This window comes from Lepisma saccharinum, chromosome 6 (assembly GCF_977018435.1).
Source record: "Lepisma saccharinum chromosome 6, izLepSacc3.1, whole genome shotgun sequence".
Lineage (NCBI taxonomy): Eukaryota > Metazoa > Arthropoda > Insecta > Zygentoma > Lepismatidae > Lepisma > Lepisma saccharinum.
This window is the reverse complement of record NC_139234.1, coordinates 88,104,942-88,123,080: the sequence shown is the minus strand read 5'-3', so window position 1 is coordinate 88,123,080 and position 18,139 is coordinate 88,104,942. Positions and strand designations below refer to the sequence as shown.

The 18,139-nt window shown below is 37.8% G+C and overlaps 1 protein-coding gene across 1 annotated transcript in view; it reads left to right on the top strand.

Moving 5' to 3' along the window:
* Positions 1-445: 445 nt before the first annotated feature.
* Positions 446-18,139, top strand: part of LOC145989490 (dynein regulatory complex subunit 2-like) — a 90,443-nt gene continuing 72,749 nt past the window's right edge. The window contains exons 1-3 of the mRNA XM_083124840.1: positions 446-487; positions 12,297-12,460; positions 16,361-16,474. Of these exons, the coding sequence (XP_082980966.1) occupies positions 12,302-12,460; positions 16,361-16,474 (273 nt within the window). The 5' untranslated portion in view covers positions 446-487; positions 12,297-12,301. The remainder of the gene's footprint in view (positions 488-12,296; positions 12,461-16,360; positions 16,475-18,139) is intronic.

Here is an 18,139-nt window from a genome sequence, read left to right as displayed (position 1 = left end):
GAAATGCTTAAAACAGTTGTAGCAGCAATCACTACCTGGAAAGAAATACCTTGCTTGCCCATCCCTGTAAAACTTCCTGCGGACGTCCATGCCACTATTGATAAGAGAAAAGAACGTCAAAGGTAGAGTCCCTGGATGTATGACTTTGACGTCAAAGGGACTCTACTCAAAGGCAGTAAAAGATGACAAAATGAATACTAACTATTAAAGAAACGTATACGTAAACCAACCTTTCGAAAATCCTGGGCTCACCACTGGTTCTGGACTCTGTGCAAAATAATTATTAATAATGTGAGAGCCAATGAAACGCTCCGATCTTTAGTTGATACACCTTATTAAATAAATCTTCTTTCACGCCCTCCTGCTGATTACAAAGTGTATGCTGGGCATAAACAGCCACCTGTAAAGCTGTAAGTCCAATAAATCTTAGTTGAGTTGAGTTGATTACAAAGTGAAAGCGAATGCGGAAGGAAGCAAAATCAAAAAGGTATTTTGAATTTAAATGTTTCTAATATATGTACAGCCTAATGCTTAAATAGCTTGAAAGTTATTGCTACATTCATATAATTAGTATGTGCTGAATGATAACTTTCTCAATTGAATATTCAAATATTTTATAGTAGTAAATAATGTTTCCAGTACTAATGAAACAATATATCCCTAAAAAAGCATAAGTAACAACGTTAAGGATTTTGGTGTAGTTAATTACTGATCTGAAATTAAATGAAAATAATTTCTGTGTAAGAAGTTACCATCAGATTTCCAATTCGAATTCCAAGACCTATAACCAAAACTTTATCAGTAGATTTACACTACAAAAATGCAAAAGGGCCTTTTGACGGTGTGGGTAGAGTAACGCGAACCCTGAGTAAGGTATGGCATTATCCATGCCACCAGATCATTATTTATCCCCACCGTCGCAATTAACTCAAGAGCTAGAAAGGTCGTTAAAGAGCCGAAAAGAAAGAAGCAAAGTCAAGAATGCGATAGTAGTTGCAATTACATTGGCTTGTTGTTAGGTTAGGAGCCATTCTATGTGAAAGTGGACAAACAAGGCAAATTCTATTTTTATTCAAGTATTATCTATTATATTTGAAATTATAGGAAAAACTATATAGAATATGAAATTGTTAATTCAAACATTAGTTTTATGGTTTTTATAATAACCTATCGTTTCAAACGTATTACTTTTTGTAGTAGAAGTGGGATTTTATGTGTGGCGTCTCCACTTAATTTAGATTCATTGCCGTAAGAAAGCTAAATAAATTCTAATTTCGTTCTAATTGCGTCATTGATTGTTTCCATATCATAAGCTCGAAGTATCATACTTCATTTCTGCAACAAACCTTGGTTTGAGGAATCTATTTAAATAATTTTCATAGCCTTTGTATTGTTGCATAATAAATAAAAGTAAATAATGTGCATGGTATCACGCCCATCACAAAATTTGTCACACCCGTCACAGGCAAAAAATGTTAATAAAAAAAGTTTATAGTAATGTTTTTAGATACCAAGAGCATCAAAATGTAGAATAAATTTTGATTTGTGAAAATAAAATAAAATTGTTTCAGTAAACCCATATATTTCACAGTTTTTGAAAAACTGAGAAGTCGTCTCAGAAATGTCACACCGTCACAATTACAAAAAATGTATTTTCTGTAGCTGAAAATTGAGATGGGGGAGGAATGTTCTTAAATTAAATTACTTTCATCAAGGAAAATGAAATTATATGAATTGATGTAGTTACGTATTTGAAGGTGCTAAGAAAATAATTCTAAATTAATGTAAATTTGTCTGAATGTCACACCCCTTACAATGGAATTGTCCTAACACATATTAAATTGCCCTCTCTGTAAAAACATTCAACGTTGTTACATGTAAGTAGGTTAGGTGTCCACAACGTCTTCGTATCATCGGTGTTTCTCATCAACCAGATTAAGAGACAAGTAGTGATAATAATATAATTCCACATAATGTTGGAATTGTTAGTGACCCGGTGTCAAGCTGTCATTTCATAATGTATTGTTTCTTTCAGTTTGTCATTTATATTCCTTCAGATTCTATTAAAGATATGAATGATATATGTTGCTTTATATCTTGAAAAATTGTGTAGTTTTAGGCGATGTATGCATGCAGTGAGCGAAGAAGATATCGACTTTGTATCACTGCTCACATCAGTCCCTGACTACATACAAACGTTCTTTGAAAACTGAAAGAAATCCATCACCTCCACTCTCCCGCCCCTCTTTGTACGTACAAACACATCGCTTACTTACAAAATTACTCGTCTGTCCACCACACGGAGGTTTATTTGTGGAACCACGTGATTGAACTAAGAATTGAGGTCATATCGTCGAGGCTTCGTGTTCAGGCAGAGAAGAACTAACTTCCTGTGTATGAAATATTGTATCCCGGACAAAAACAGTTATTTCTGTGCATGATCCCCACTTCCCTTTAATTCCTAAACTTACATTTCTTGTCAAATAACAGATATAGTCGTATAATATTATAGTTTTATTATTATTATTATTATTATTATTATTATTATTATTATTATTACAGGAGCCTAAGTTTAAAAATAAAATTCTCTGTGAATGTAACACTGTAGTCATGTCGGTATGTTAACTTCCCAACTTCCCAATGAAGTCCCGTTGTGAGAAATTCTAATCCCTGGTAACACTGTAAAAACTCTCCGTGCTTCAAACACTTCTGATTAGTGTTGCCCACGAGACGATACTTTGGCCTGTCTCGTCTCGAAAATATTCGTTTGTCTCATGACACATGGTCAATCTCGTCTCGTCTCGAATTTTTAAAAGCCTGTCCCGTCTCGTCCCGTGGGCAACACTACTTCTGATATTGCCGTAAAAATACTTAACCTTTTATGTGGGTGATATGTTTTCGGAAATTCGAAGGTGAGGTCAGGTATACTGACCCCACCCATTTTGTAGTTTTCAAGTTTATTTGCGATGAAGACGATGAATGATGAAGTGATGAAATAGATGACAAGAAGAAACAGGTTTGGAACACAGGACAACTAGTTTGTAAGTTTTTTAAATTTTATTACGATTGATTTTAGAGAAGATAATCTTGTTTGGCCCTTCGGAAAATTAAGGGTACAAAGGAGCCAATAGCCTTCTCAAGGGACGTTGAGAAGTTACAGTAAAGCTTCCAGGTACATAGCAGTAAGTGGTTGACAACAGTAAAAAACATTCACCCAAGTGAAAGAGTGCTAATCATTGCATGGGCCACAAATTGTGTATAGCCTGTTCAGCTGTTTCGTAACTTTAAAACTTTCTCTGTAACATATTTGATTATACTCTGCCCCTACTATCTCTGGAGTAAGACCTTGCATAGGGGCAGGGAGGGGGGAATCCAGTGGCAGAGCGAAATAGTATACGCTGTTGCGAAGACTGGTAACTGCAGAGTCGCCCCCCGTTTCCTCTACGCAATCCCGTTCTCTCTCACGTGTTCATTGGCAGATCCGTCTCGCATCACTACTTGCGCACAGACTTGTTTTCGTTCGCTTGCTTTAGAGATGGCCGGGACATAGTATAATTATAAATATATCACAGCCTGTAAAAGTTAATAACAATTATCAAATACTAATAATATAAGCAAAATGATTTAATTTATTTGTAAATCACACACACACACATGTCATAAGTAACATCATTTCATATTAGAAGTCCGTAAACAACTAAGAAATTTCCCTTGTTTGGATTAGTCTGGATTGGTTTATTTTACGGCGCTTTTCTGCAATTTTTGGCTAATCGCGAAGATGAGAATGAATGATGATGTGATTAAACTAGTGAAAGAACACTCACAAAGAACACCAATGTCCAGACCAGGATTTAAACCCGGAACCCCTGGCGTCGTAGCGCGCTGTGCTAACCGTTCCACCACGGAGATCGGCTAAAGTCCTTTTGTTGAATCTCTCTTAAGTCATGTGGATGTTGCCTGAAATTATAATGATTTATAAAGAATACATATTTTATAAATTACATCATTTTCTACAATTATCACTAATGTTATTTTATAATTTAATGTAGGTTTGAAGCGAAGTAACGATTCGAATGTTTATTTTAAAATATAAATTCTTAAGAGTCCGTATCAGCGTCACTCGAAAAAAGCACAGGACAGATGTCATTTATTCTTCCTAGTCTTACCAATATTGATTCCATTTCCCCCTTCGAACGCAAATCCATTGCATGGGAGACCTACTGAGACTTTGCTGGAGGGAGGGTTATTCTGTCGAAAGAAACAGATAAGGTTCCCTGTCCGCTACTCACCCCCACCCCACCCCACCCCCACCCCCGCCTGGAAGGTCAGACTCTGACCATAACAGACCTTTTTTTTCAGCTCCCACGTATACAATCCCCAGGGTTTCTGTGACAAGACAACACTTTTTCAGAGTGTGTGAAAGAAGAAAAACACACATTGACGAACATCGCAATACAACTTACATGCAATAGAGCCAAGGACTATTTAGGGGAGTCGGGGTGTCCAGGGAGTCCGAATCTTCCACGAGAGACTTACGAAGTACTAAAATTAAATAATGTAAATATGCTTGTTTTGTTTAGCATCTGTCGTATAATCGAGAGAGGTGTATTTCCGTCAAACTTATTGTAAGGGAAGGATTACATTGGGGTCTTACAACTTTGGATGACTGTATCAAAGAAGATTTTTGCACACTACTACTTAAATAATATGCTTAAATATTAAATTAACAGCTTTACTTTTCGTCAATTGGATCTAACATCCTTTTTCGTTATTCAATAAAGATTCAATTCCTTATCTCTTTCACAATCACCTTGCCAGGGCAGTTGTTTTTATACAAATTGAAGCGATCTTAACTATTCATGAGCTAGATAATGAATACGTGCTGTTATATTCCTATTCTTATGCCGTCTTTTTCAATTCATGTAATAACAATATTAATTAATATTTTAATATTATTAATTTAATATTACAGTAATTTTAATTTGTTTTCATTATTAGAAGAAGGTACCAACATCATAGGCGTGCGCAGACCCTCTGATAAGGGAGGGGGGCAAAAGCCTTGAAAATTCAGTCAAATCGGAAAAGAAAAACCTCATTTTATCTCACTGTATTAGTTTTTTGCATTGATGTGATTATATATATATATATATATATATATATATATATATATATATATATGTATATGCGTGTGTAGCCTATATTATATATATATATATATATATATATATATATATAACCTAGGTATTAACATATTATTTAAATATATTACGTAATCTATTCATCCGCCCCTTAACAAACCAACAGCAAAAATATATAAATTGTCTCTGAAATGAGAGCGCTCGTTTTCCTCCAAACCAAACTGTTATAGCAGCAACTGTCTGAATTACTTATTTGTTCTTACTTCTCTCTGATAATTTACAATACATTGGAGAAAAGAAACTGCGAGCGAGGCGAGCAATAAAATTTTTCGATCCAAATTTTTGAAAGTTGGGAACAGTATTGATTTAATAGGACGCAAAAAAATTCATGGGACGCCATGGCATTCTCTTTTTCAATTTTTCTCAATCAGATTGTTCGGCGCCTATGGCCAACTCCCGTTACTTCCTAGCTACGGCTCGGAAGTTGACCACACCTCGAAAAGAAAAGCAGATACCGTGAGCGAAGCGAGAAAGAAAATTTTACCAAATGTATTTTTATTTGTATAAAATTTAAAGTCGAGGGGTGTAACGTTTTTCTGCGCAGATCAGTAATAAAAGTATTACGTTGTATTATCGCGTAGAAAAGCCTCACATTCTTCCTCATCACTTCGGTACGCCTTGCGTCTGCCTATTATTAGGGCTAGTTGGTCGAATTGCCGCTAGAGACCCTCAGTGGCATTTCTTGGTTTACGCGATTTCGCATCGAAGGAAAGGCAGTTTGCGAAGGACCAGTTTGCGAAGGAGCAGACTCGACTTGATGGAAGCTTGGGTGCGTTTGGCAAGACATACCTTCTCCTACTCCCTTGACCTTCGGTAGCAGAGGATATCTTTATCTCTCGAACACGACAAGAAGCTGCCTTTTGGAACTGCATGTGAACAATACGTGAGAGAGTTGGCGTTTCGAGAAATGGTAGCAAGTAGCGGTGATGACTACGCGAAGCCCTTTTTGACTGTTGGCGACTTTGATTCTTGTTCCTTCGTAGACGAAGTGGGATACGCACGATGAAGACGCAATTGGAGAAGTGTGAGGAAAAGGACACAAGTCGCAGAACAGGAAGTTTGGACGTATGTGGACAAGGACCCGTAGGAAGGTGATGTTTGGCTCTCTAGATCGCCACCACCAAGAAACCACGCAGTCCAATTGATTCTTTGAGGTATGTACTTTTATGGCCATTCGATAGTGAATAGTGAAGTGTCGTCGGACGAATGTACTTGTTACGCTGGATTAAATTGGCAATTCGAAATATCAAGAGAGATTTTAAAAAGAACGCAAACAGAAAGGGATTTTAGTTGTTTCCTTCGCAATTTCACGACAACGTCGCGGTTGACCTCAGAGTAATGTGATGTGACGTTCGTTTCCCCTTTTTTGTTTACGCAAGGCGCATTGGGCTCTAATCGGCTCTAATTTTGGCACAAGAAAAAAGGAATGTACTTACGTAATTTCGGATTGGCACTGCTGGGGATAAATAGGTACACTACATACCTTAGCAAAACATGTAAGAGCACAAAAAAATAGGGTTTTCTCTAAAATGTCATGTATATGCCAATGTCAATGATTAGACGTTTCTAATTTTAAAGTAACATTTGTACAGAATTGTATATAACATAATTTGTCAAATTGGGATTGGTTAAATGGGAAAAATGCATTCAAGTTGTTTTATATTGGGTATAAATGTTCAGTTTGTTCTAGTCTATTGTATACTTTCCGGCAGAGTTAAACCATTGAATAGACGCTGGTTTCGTCAAAAGAAATGTTATATGGATGTATTTGTTGTTTATAAGAAAATATTAGCCATCTCTACGTTGCGTGGGTTAATATAATAAATTTGACCACGTGTCGCAAATTAAAGATTGCAGTACATATTTATCCTAGAAAAAACTGTACCTAAAATTATAATTGGGCAAACGAGATCGTAGTTATTTGGACACGGAACCGTGGCAGAATTTCCGTTCTAGTTTAAGGAGTCTTTTGTCGTGTAAAAAAGCAACATCTTTTGACTTTAGTACGAACGGTATCTTTGTTAAATAGATCGGATTACTCCGATTAGTTGGTTCTCTCACGAGACTGAGGTGACGGTACAAAATACTTGTCATTAAACTCAAACAAACGACTTTTGTAACTGTTAGGTTTGGGTACGTGTAACTTTGATTCCACGGCCTCTTTACGCGTCTTCCCTTTTTGCTTATTTTTGAGTACCCACCTAATTAGTTACAGGGGGCAATTGCCACTCTTTGCCCCCCTGCAAGTGATCCTGACCGTCTGGAAGAAATAATGCAAGATTGGACGTGAAAACTAATTCCGTCTTCAGTATCCTTTTGTCCTGCTACTAGTAGATTCTGCTAGTCTTGCTTTATTTTACTTGAATGTATTCCCCCTATATTTGATTTCCGTCCAAGGTTGGAAAAAGGCAAAAGGCAATGGCCCCTGTCCCCTTGTGGTTGCGCCATTTCCTTTTAGAGTATAATATTATTTAATAACAGCGACAATATTCCTCTCCACTAAATTTCTAGGTGAAAGTATAATAATAGGGGCATGGAACGTCTGGAAGGGGGACAAGGATGACCACACCTCGAAAACGAAGGTCAACCTAAGAGTATATATTTCACACGTATAATTAGATTTCAGTCATAGTAATTTACATTAATTATGTAATGGGGACGCAGGAATGCGATAATTTCAAATTCAAGTGGTGTTTTTTGAGGGGACAGCACTAGTATCGGGGTAATATGTCCCATGTAAAAATACCTTTCTTGTCCCTTTGTGGAAAAATCTGCGAACGTCCGTGATTGGGGGGCAATTGCCCCCACCCCGTGCGCACGCCTGTGACTAAAATAAATGAAATAGTTTATAACATCGAGTAACAGGATATCTCTCCTGTATGGTGCTGTAAACTAGGGAAATAATGACGATGTTTTGTAGTAGTCCATAGCTATTCAGCCTGTTGCGACACATGTGCAGAACAGGCGGAAGACATTCTTTTGTGTTTTCTGCATTTGGTGGTGATGTTCTTTCTTTTCTTAACATAATAAAAACGTGTCTTACACCCTAAGGCGTCATGCTTTGTGCTTCTCCTGAGGATGAATTATATGATGAAACTGATGAAGGGACACTCACAAAGAGCATCCATCCATGCCGGGATTCGAACTCCCGGATGTGCTAACCAGTCCATCACGGAGGCCAGTGCTAATGCACATGAATATCACTCCAATAGTTAGCCATTTGGAATCATTGGGGAAGTCGTGTAGTTACTAAAATGAGTACTTTTAGCATTTCTGATACAATTAAAACTATTTACAGCCAATGCATATTACTCATATTGAATCGGAACGACGAATTTGCGAATTTACTACAGGACTTTTCAATCATCCGCAGATAATTATACATATAAGTAGTGAAGACCTGTTTGTGTGTGTGTGTGTGTGTGTGTGTGTGTGTGTGTGTGTGTGTGTGATGCAGTTATTTGGAAGGTTCATATTCCTTTAATAAATTCTAAGAGGACTTTTGAACTTCAGGAATGGCGCTAAATGGGGTAGTGAGGGTTGGAGCCCGTCAAAATAGTTCTTAGCCCCCAGATTTTTATTGTACAGTAAACGCATTTCGACCGAAACAAGAGAAAAACGGTTTCTTTTTTTCATTATAAATCTTTCATAAAAGATCATTACAATGCTCAAGTACATTTCCTACTTCAGGAAGATGTTACCTTATTACGATGTGTTCTTAAATCATAAAGGGGCAGGGTAACTGCTTATCTGCCTGAATCAACAACGGCCACTGATCATTTGATACTAAGAAATTGTTAAATCATGAGTCGCCAAACTTGTCACGAAATTGACATGATATTCTGCTGCCTACCTGGTAGGTGGATTTATTCAGTGGCTGTGAGATTGTTATTTGGTTCTATAGGTTATATATAAGAGTTAAATGTGTACAAGTATTATCCTCTACAAATGGTGTTTCCAATTTCCGGAATAGGTGTGAAAAATGAATTTTTGAAAGTTGGAGGACGTTCAACATCTCAAGAACCGTCAAGTTTATTTTCTGTTTGAAGTCATTGATTGATTTAGTTTATTTTAAATCTCCTTTCTGTCACTTTTGGCTAATTGCGAAGATGATATGAAGATGAGTGATGATATGATGAAATTAATGAATGGACACCCATACCCAAGCTGGGATTCGAACCCAGGACCTCTGTAGTCGTAGCGCGATGTGCTAACCACTCCGTCACGGGGGGCAGCTTTTCTGATTGTAGTTTCTTATTAGAGTATTTGCAATGAACATAATTGTCAGCGATGTTTTCTCAATCCTTTCATCATTACATCTATTTTTGTTATTGAAAACATCCGAGAGGCAAAAATACGACATTAAGGAATTAAAAGACTACAGAAACTACCTAACTCTTAAATGTTAAGAATTAGAAAGATTATAAGTGAACCCCCCCCCCCTTGGTTAGCGGTAATAATGATGCTTTGTAATCGAGGTGTTACGGGTTCGATCCACGGTTAGGTACATTTAATTAAGTGGCTCGGATTCCACTATAGGCTGTAGGTTTTGTCCCGATTAGCCTTTGTGCAACTAAACATTGCAATTCAGTGCAAAAATTAGCACGCTTGGGCAGTTTTATTCCTTGTAAGCCTAGGTCTACATGTTAATAAATTATTATTAATGACGTTGGAAAATAACTTATGCCGACTGACCAATTTCTATTCCATGGAGAAGAATCCGATGTGAAACACATATAAAACTATTGGTAGTTATTTTCACTACTAATCACATCTGCCCAGTGCGAGAGCTGCAACTGTATCTATTGATTTATGTCAATAATATTGATAGTCAATGCTTTTGTCTCTATTCCTTATACAGAAATAGTGTTACAATACATAGTGTTATTTGTCGTATATCCAGAAAGTTGATTGATTGATTTGCTTTATTTTACTTCGCTTTTTGTGCCACTTTTGGCCAATTTGTGAAGATGGGGATAAGTGATGATATGATGAAATTGATGAATGGACACTCACAAACATCCGCGCTCAAGCCGGAATTCGAACCCGGGACCCCTAGCGTCGTAGCGCGATGTGCTAACCACTCCCCCCACGGTGACCGGCCCCAGAAAGTTGAAAGTGAATGAAATTTTATGGTGTGTTTTGTATAGTCATTATCAATAGTAAGTCTGTCATATTATTCCACTAAATAATGTCTTTGGAAAAGGAAAAACAACATATAATTAATGTATTTTATTTTACATAAGACCTATGCCTAAAAGTACTTTTGTATATGATGACACAGAACTATCTTATGTTGTGATTTATCTTTGGGTCTGACTGTAATATATATATGTAATTGGTGAAAAATAACGCAGTAAAGTATTAAGTAAATATATTTTATCCCCGTAGTTACAAATCATGAAAGGAGTCAAATTCGAAATTAAATTGAACGGACGTTCAAAATGTTTGAAAATAGCACTATTTCCATAACAGATCAAGTATTTTTTACCATTGACCTTCAGGGATATCTCAAACTGACAATGAACGTTCATTGAACTTATTTATGATCGACAGCTAAAAAGTCATTCATTTGCGTGACTGGTTGATAATCCACCACCAGATAGAATTTACACAATATTTACCTAAAAACTTCGGGTAAAGTCACCTTGTCCCTAAAATAATCTCTTGGTAATGGACTTTCGTGTTCTCACAAAAAAAGTTATAATTTGGCACAATTTTTCTTTCGCTTGCAAACCTTTTGTGAAGGTGTACTTCAGTCTGTGCAATCAGCCCTTCCCATTTGTGAACAATATACCGGGGAAATCCCCCGTCCTTTGCTGTTGTCATTGCACTACAACCCCATCGTGATTTAGTATTAAGATATCGCGTAGTGAAGAACTGCTTACAAGCATCGCCCAAGCCATTGATTCTCCCCCCAAAACCTTTCCCTGCCCTCTTTTTTTCTTTTCCTAGCTCTCAGCATGCGGTTTTCTTGCCACTTGAGGAAGGGAAGACTGGCCGATTGTGAAAGAAAAAAGGGACGGCCGAGGAGTGAGGAGGGGGGTTCAATAGGAGCGCGAGCGGTACAGCGGGGGAAACGGCTAGCGCGACCAGCTTAGAAAAGTCGAAGTTAAAATTTACATTCATTGCTCTGTACGTCGAAAAGCTACAGACATTCTAAAGAAAATTCTGTAAGATCAGTTTCATTTCTTTGCTGTAGAAGAACAGTTGAAGCTTTCTTGTGCTTTAAAATGTTGATTTAAGTTATTACATACAATTGACGAGCAAGTGAATTTTACGAAATTGAGATAAGGAAAACTACGTAATAAATAATATATTTAAAAAAAGACTTCGCGATATAACTAATTTCATATTTGATCTTTAACTCAGTAAAATTTAAATGCCACACACTTGACTGTTCGAGCACAGCAGGTCGACGCAAGAACCTATTTTTTAGGTATCGTCACTAGCGGTGATACGGGCTCATAAGACCCTCAATCTCTTTCTTGTCATTGGCCTGCTAAGGCCAGCTTTAGATGAAAACATTTCCTTTATCATTTTTGCTAGCATAAATGCTATGTAAATGCTTCCAAAAATCTTGTAGGAGATAGTACTTTACACGGAAGCATTTTATGTAACATTTCGGTTAGCTTTTGCGATTACAATGTACAATATATACAGCACGAAAGACACGTCGAGTTACACCATCAATGTGAGTGCACGGTGTTCACATTTGAAACAACTAAAATATTATTCCATACTTCTACTGTACACGTTATAAATTACTCATTTCAGCAGCGCCATTGATTTGTACCTAATATCGTTTTATAGGAAACATTATTCCTCTTGCTTGAATTGTTATCGTCTTTTAAAAATGTGAAGTGACACATTATTTACATCTCACGCAGCCGCCATTACATCTGCACTCGTGACCTAGAACTCTCTTCTGATTGGTTATGCTACGAAAAATACTACGGAAATAGGACGGATCCTTGAGAAATGCCATGAATATGCCATGGAACTTTACACGCTAGCATTATGGTCATGGCAAAAATGTTAAGACAAATGCTTTCGTCTAAAGCGGGCATAAGGCCATTGGCTTCTCCTTTCTTCCAGGCGTGATGGGTCCAAAAGCCAAAGCCAAAGCGAAGGAGGAGGACCTGAGTGCGTTGACGGACGAGGAGCGGGAAGAGTATTTGGCTGAGAAGGCAAGAAAGAAGAAGGAGAAAGAAGATGCAGCCAGGCTGAAGAAAGAGCAGGAGAAGATCAAGGAGCTCAAGGTAGTCGAATGCGAAGTGGTAATGGTTGTAATCTTGAAAGGTGGCATCACTGAGTTAGAGCCATGGAGAAAATGCTGTCGTCAATGCAAAATAATATGAAAAAAAGAGATAGCAGGGTAATCGATAGAAAGAGGAGGGAATAAAAACAGACAATTTGCCCAAGTCCCTTTCTTTTTTATGTTGCTAGCAAGAAAATAAAACATGTTACTATCCGATAGCATAACTCTTTACGTTTACAAAAAGCACATAAAAATTTCAGATATAATTTGTAAGCTGACGAGAACCTAATTAGTAACGCAGGACGCAACGTCTCAACTTGCTCCGTCGTGGGGAAAATTGATACTGGTATGGGGCAAGTTGATACTAATTTAAAGTAGGTTGATAACGATGTGACATAGTTTGATTAAATAAGACAAAATACAAGAAAGTAATTTTGAATCAAAGTTTAGTATTCAGGAAAAGCATACAAACATGAACAAAATATCGGATCATGATGGATAGCCTACATGCAGTCAGTCACTATCTCTTCCTGTTATGCACATATCTGATTTACAGTGAACACAGGTGTACATAGAACTATCGTATCCGCATTTTAAGTTAGCCCATCTACTGCAGAAAATGCATTGTATCCATTTTTGACCAGGCTTAGAAGCTGAAAATGGTTCGAGGCACATGAGACACAAGCTGTCTTTATCTTCTGACTGAATTATCCTTCTTCAGATATTTCCTGTTTGGTATTTTCTTCTTTTTACCTTGAGTTTCTCTTTCGGTCGGTCCATTATTTTTTTTCTTACTATTATTTGTTGACTCCCTTTTTCCTTTTTTTCATAGAATGGCAGAATCTTTTTTCAACTCTTTCTGATCTCAATAATTTATTGTTAACTCTTGTTCGAGCTTCATTTTCTAATCTGTTCTTCACTGCTGTGTCTGTAAGAATTGACGATATAATTCGTTGTTTCCCTTTTCGATTTGCTTTTCGTTCTCCAGGCTTAGCGTACAGACGAAACTCTTCTGGGCTTACTGACACACGATGCAATTCTTGATTGTCACTGCTGGTGGAAGGGGTGGCTTTCAGTCCCAAGACGTTGGTTTCAGAGATTCTACTTCCATCAGGTAAACTATCTTGCTCATGTTCTTCGGTCATTGGTCGATCAGTTACGGAACATGGTAAATAATCTTCAGTAAAAATATCTGGATTGAGTGGCATGATTCCCGTTGCTTGAAAGCCTGATATAATATTTTTTGGTGTTAGAACATTGGGTAGTGAACTACTAACGACTCCTGGTATGTCGTATATAGTAAAGGTCTTCCCTGGATTGCTAGTCATCCAACTGTCAATTGCTGCAAAATGAAATTTCTTAAAAGGTCCATAAACCGATCTGTCCAGGGGTTGGAGTTTGTGGGAATTATGAGGCGGAAATGATAACATAATGATCCCGTTGTCCTTGCAGAAATTCAACACTTCAATCGACAAATGAGAATCATGATTGTCCAGTATCAATGGACATGGGTGATCTTTACTTGCCTTCACGTGGCTCTGAAAGTGTTTCATAAACAGCAAAAATGAAGACGCTGTCATCCATCCTGTGGGATATAAAGTTCCGATACAACCACGGGGTCCGCTCTGAATAAAGTGATCTTTAAAGTAAACCCTTGGAAATATGAACATTGGGGGGCACGGAGTTTCCAATCGCATTTACGGCAGTGGCAAGTGTTACAATTGTGCCCCTCTCTGCTGACGTTGCCTTGGCTACTTGACGTGCACCCTTTTCTGCAACGATTTTCCCAGGGCTCTGAACAATGTGAATACCTGTTTCATCGGTGTTCCAAATATCTTTGCTCTCAAATTTGTACTTCTCCAGAACAGCTTTTAAGTTATTGAAAAATATGCTACGTTGTGTCGGTTAAAGCTAGTACCACGGCTTAGACTCGTGCCTTCAGGCTCTCTAAGAGACAGTCTAGGATGCCTTTTCATGTATGCAGTAAACCATTCTTTCGAGGAAATTTTATTATTTATCCAAGTGTCAGGAATTTTCACCTTGTTAGCTACTGCTAATTCACATGCGAACTCTCTGATGTTTTTAGGCGTCAAACCATAGTAGATCCTTAAACAGTGGACAATGAATTCCTTTAGTTGAAGATCTAAATCTTCAATGAAGACCTGACGATATTTGGAGTAACCCATTCATATTTTGGAATCCTCACTTTGGTTTACCTCATAAGTCATTTTGTCGATCCCATATGTCTTTGCGACTTCTTTCAGTGACAAGGTACCATTCTTGACATTGGCGTAAGCTTTCTTAAATGTTTCAATTGATATTTCTCCTCGAATGCCGGACCATTTTCTGTAAACAAACAAACCAAAAAAATTAGAAGCAGCTGGGATAAGTTGATACACCGTATCAACTCACCCCAATTTAGCCGTTTCAACTTTCCCAAACCGGCGCCATTTCGATTAACGAACTATAACGTACTACAGACAACAGGAAAAACAAACAACAATAACCGAATTTTCTTACCTTTAAGCGGCACAACACACATCCACCAAGACATGTAAGCCCACCAGGAGACTTCAAACAACATCCAAAAAGGTTACTTTACACCCTGAAGAATACGCTTGGTCGGATAACTTCGCCCTCAAAATTGTTCGTTAGCCATGCACACGCTCAGACAATAGGAACTGGTGAACGTCGTCCTCGTTTAACGGACATTACCCAGCGCATGCGCATTCCCTCGTAAAAGGCAATGTATCAACTTGCCTCGGTCTCAACTTGCCCCGATCTACCCTACTATTTGAATTTTGTAATTTTTCGAAAACTCAGAATTCTCTTTTCTAAAACTGCGGAAACACCCCTTTTATTTTTTTTAAAAAAAATATTTATATTTTACAGATACAAATTGACTATTTGTGTGTCAAATTTCATAATGAGATGCTGGTAACTGGTTATTCTTCCATGTTAAAACCACAAAAATAATCTCAGTAGATGATGTTGGAATCTTCATATCAATCAGGGTGCGAAATATCCTGGGGGTGGGGGGGCAGAGTGAATTTCCATCCACCAACAATTTTGGCCTCAAAAATCTCCCACACCAAGAATTGTCGTCTCAAAAAATCTCCCCCACCAAGAATTTTCGGGGTGAAAGTTTTCGTTACAACAACAAAATATAAGCAATTAGTTTTTACTTCAAATATACTTTAGTAAGAATAATATCGAAAAACACAAAAAGTGGTCGTAAGCGTTGAATCTCTCTCTCTCTCTCTCTCTCTCTCTCTCTCTCTCTCTCTCTCTCTCTCTCTCTCTCTCTCTCTCTCGATCTCGTTAACAGATGTACTACACCAATAACAATATAAGCACAATAAATGTAAAAAAGTATGCAAGACAAATATAACTACTAAATCTAATGTATTTACATTAATAAAAAGCAAAAATTTCGGAAAAACTTTGCACCTAAAAAAAAACATTTCAACTATTTTGTAATTTATTGGAATTTTTAACCAGTTGGGAAAGGAATTGGTCGGCTACTGATAAATATACAAATATAATAAATTATTGTATTTAATAATATTGTATTTTTAAATGTTAGTAATTTATTTCATGTTAAATATCACTATAAATATGCACATCATAATAATTTTACAATTATATAAATATATATACATATGCATATGTAGCTGTATAATTTGTGCGTGTGTGTGGACTAAGATCCTCTACCAATTTTCAATCATTTCGCACCCTGACATCAATCCAGTAATAATTTTTGGTGTGAGCAGATAAATTTGCAACACATGCATATTGCATGCCGTCCTCATATATTCTCAGTCTTTCGTTTTGACTGCAAATGCATGCGCAGAAAGTTTGTATGCGTAACTAAAATGTATCTTGTTCATTTTCTGCCCAGTTCAGAGTGGAACAGGAGAAGAAGCGTGGAGAGAAAAACCAGGAGGTGATCACGAGGGGATGGAAGCAGATATTCAGACAGACCAAGAGGGAAAGCCTCATGCAGGATTTGGAAGTGAGTGATTATCGTTTTTACTCCTTGCTGCTGTCACTTTTAGGATAGATATAGGCTATCAAAATTATGGAAATCTTCCACACCACGCGGCTATTTGAAAGTTAACTAGCCTAGCACCAAATTTATATTTATATTAAGGTTTCCTTGTCTCGTAGAGAGTATCATAGAAACACCAGGGAATTCTCATTCAAGCTTAGTGTTTTTCACTTCACATCAACATAAGTGATTTACACATAAGGTCCTGCGTCAGAAAATAAATTCCTAGTTACCATACGAATACCATTATGTGAATATATTAGGGCTGAGCCGATACCAATATTTGCCGATACCAATTCCGATACCTTAACCGATGCCGATACCGATACCGATATTTGTATAATTTCAGCTTAAAATAAGAAAGGCTAGTTACTGAGTCACAAAACTCATCACATCCCATTCTATTAATGATATCAAATACTTCCAAATTTTTCTCATATCGGGTTTGTCCGGAAAGTAATGAGACTGGCCACCGAACGGCGCTCCAGTCGTGAACAGCGCGTCCGCCACGAGCGGGATTGGTGGTGGGGAGTCTTAGCTAACCAACGCTACCCGGATCAGTCGCTTCCGAGCTCTGATAGAGTAAGGGTCACTTATCGCGCGAACCGTGTTTAAAAACGACGTCGAGATTTTTGGAAGCTCAAAATGCAGCGTTCGCTTGAGCAACGATACGCCACATGTAAATTTTGCTTCAAGCTTGGAAAATCTGCTGCAGAGACGTTCACCATGATTAAGGAGGCCTACCAGGAGCGCCAAAGTTCGAAGTGGCACACCAAGGAGTCTCCGCACCCCAAAAAGGCAAGGATGTCCAAGTCCAGGATCAAGACAATGCTCATTGTCTTCTTTGACAAGAAAGGGGTGATACACAAAGAATTTCTGCCTCAAGGGAAGATTGTCAACGCCGCTTACTACGTGGAAGTTCTCAAACGCCTGCGAGACAGAGTCAATCGGGTCCGACTGGAGATTGTCAAATTCTGGAAGCTCCATCAAGATAACGCGCCGAGTCACACCGCGTTCGTTGTGACGTCATTACTGGCTAGAATCGGCGTTGCCACGTTGCGGCAGCCAACGTACAGTCCCGACATGAGCCCAGCGGACTTTTTTCTATTCCCCAAGTTCAAAAGAAGCTTGCAAGGTCGCCGTTTTAACGATGTTTTGGCCATCCAAGCAGCAACGACGGGTGTTCTGAGGAGGTTGTCGGAAGCCGGTTTCCAGGAGACGTATGCTGCGTGGAAATCTCGCTGGCAGTGCTGTGTCGATAGCCAAGGAGAGTACTTTGAAGAATTTTAACAAGTTGTACCAATTGGATCAATAAATTTTATTTCCTGGATCCAGTCTCATTACTTTCCGTACAAACCCTGTATAGCAGTATATCACTTAAAATGTCCTGTGACATTTTATGTGAACTTCTTTCTAACCCCAGAGGATGCAAAAATAGAAGCTTTTGAAATTTTGCAAGCATTGTTAAAATCGGTGGATTATTATAAGTGTCCCTGCTTTATTTCATGATCCCCAATTTCCTTATATATGTATTTAATAGGAGAGAAAGTTATAGCGTGTAAAATAAAATTTATGTAGTGCATATAGCGTACAGCTTGCACAAGAAATGCAAAATAAAGACAAATGTAA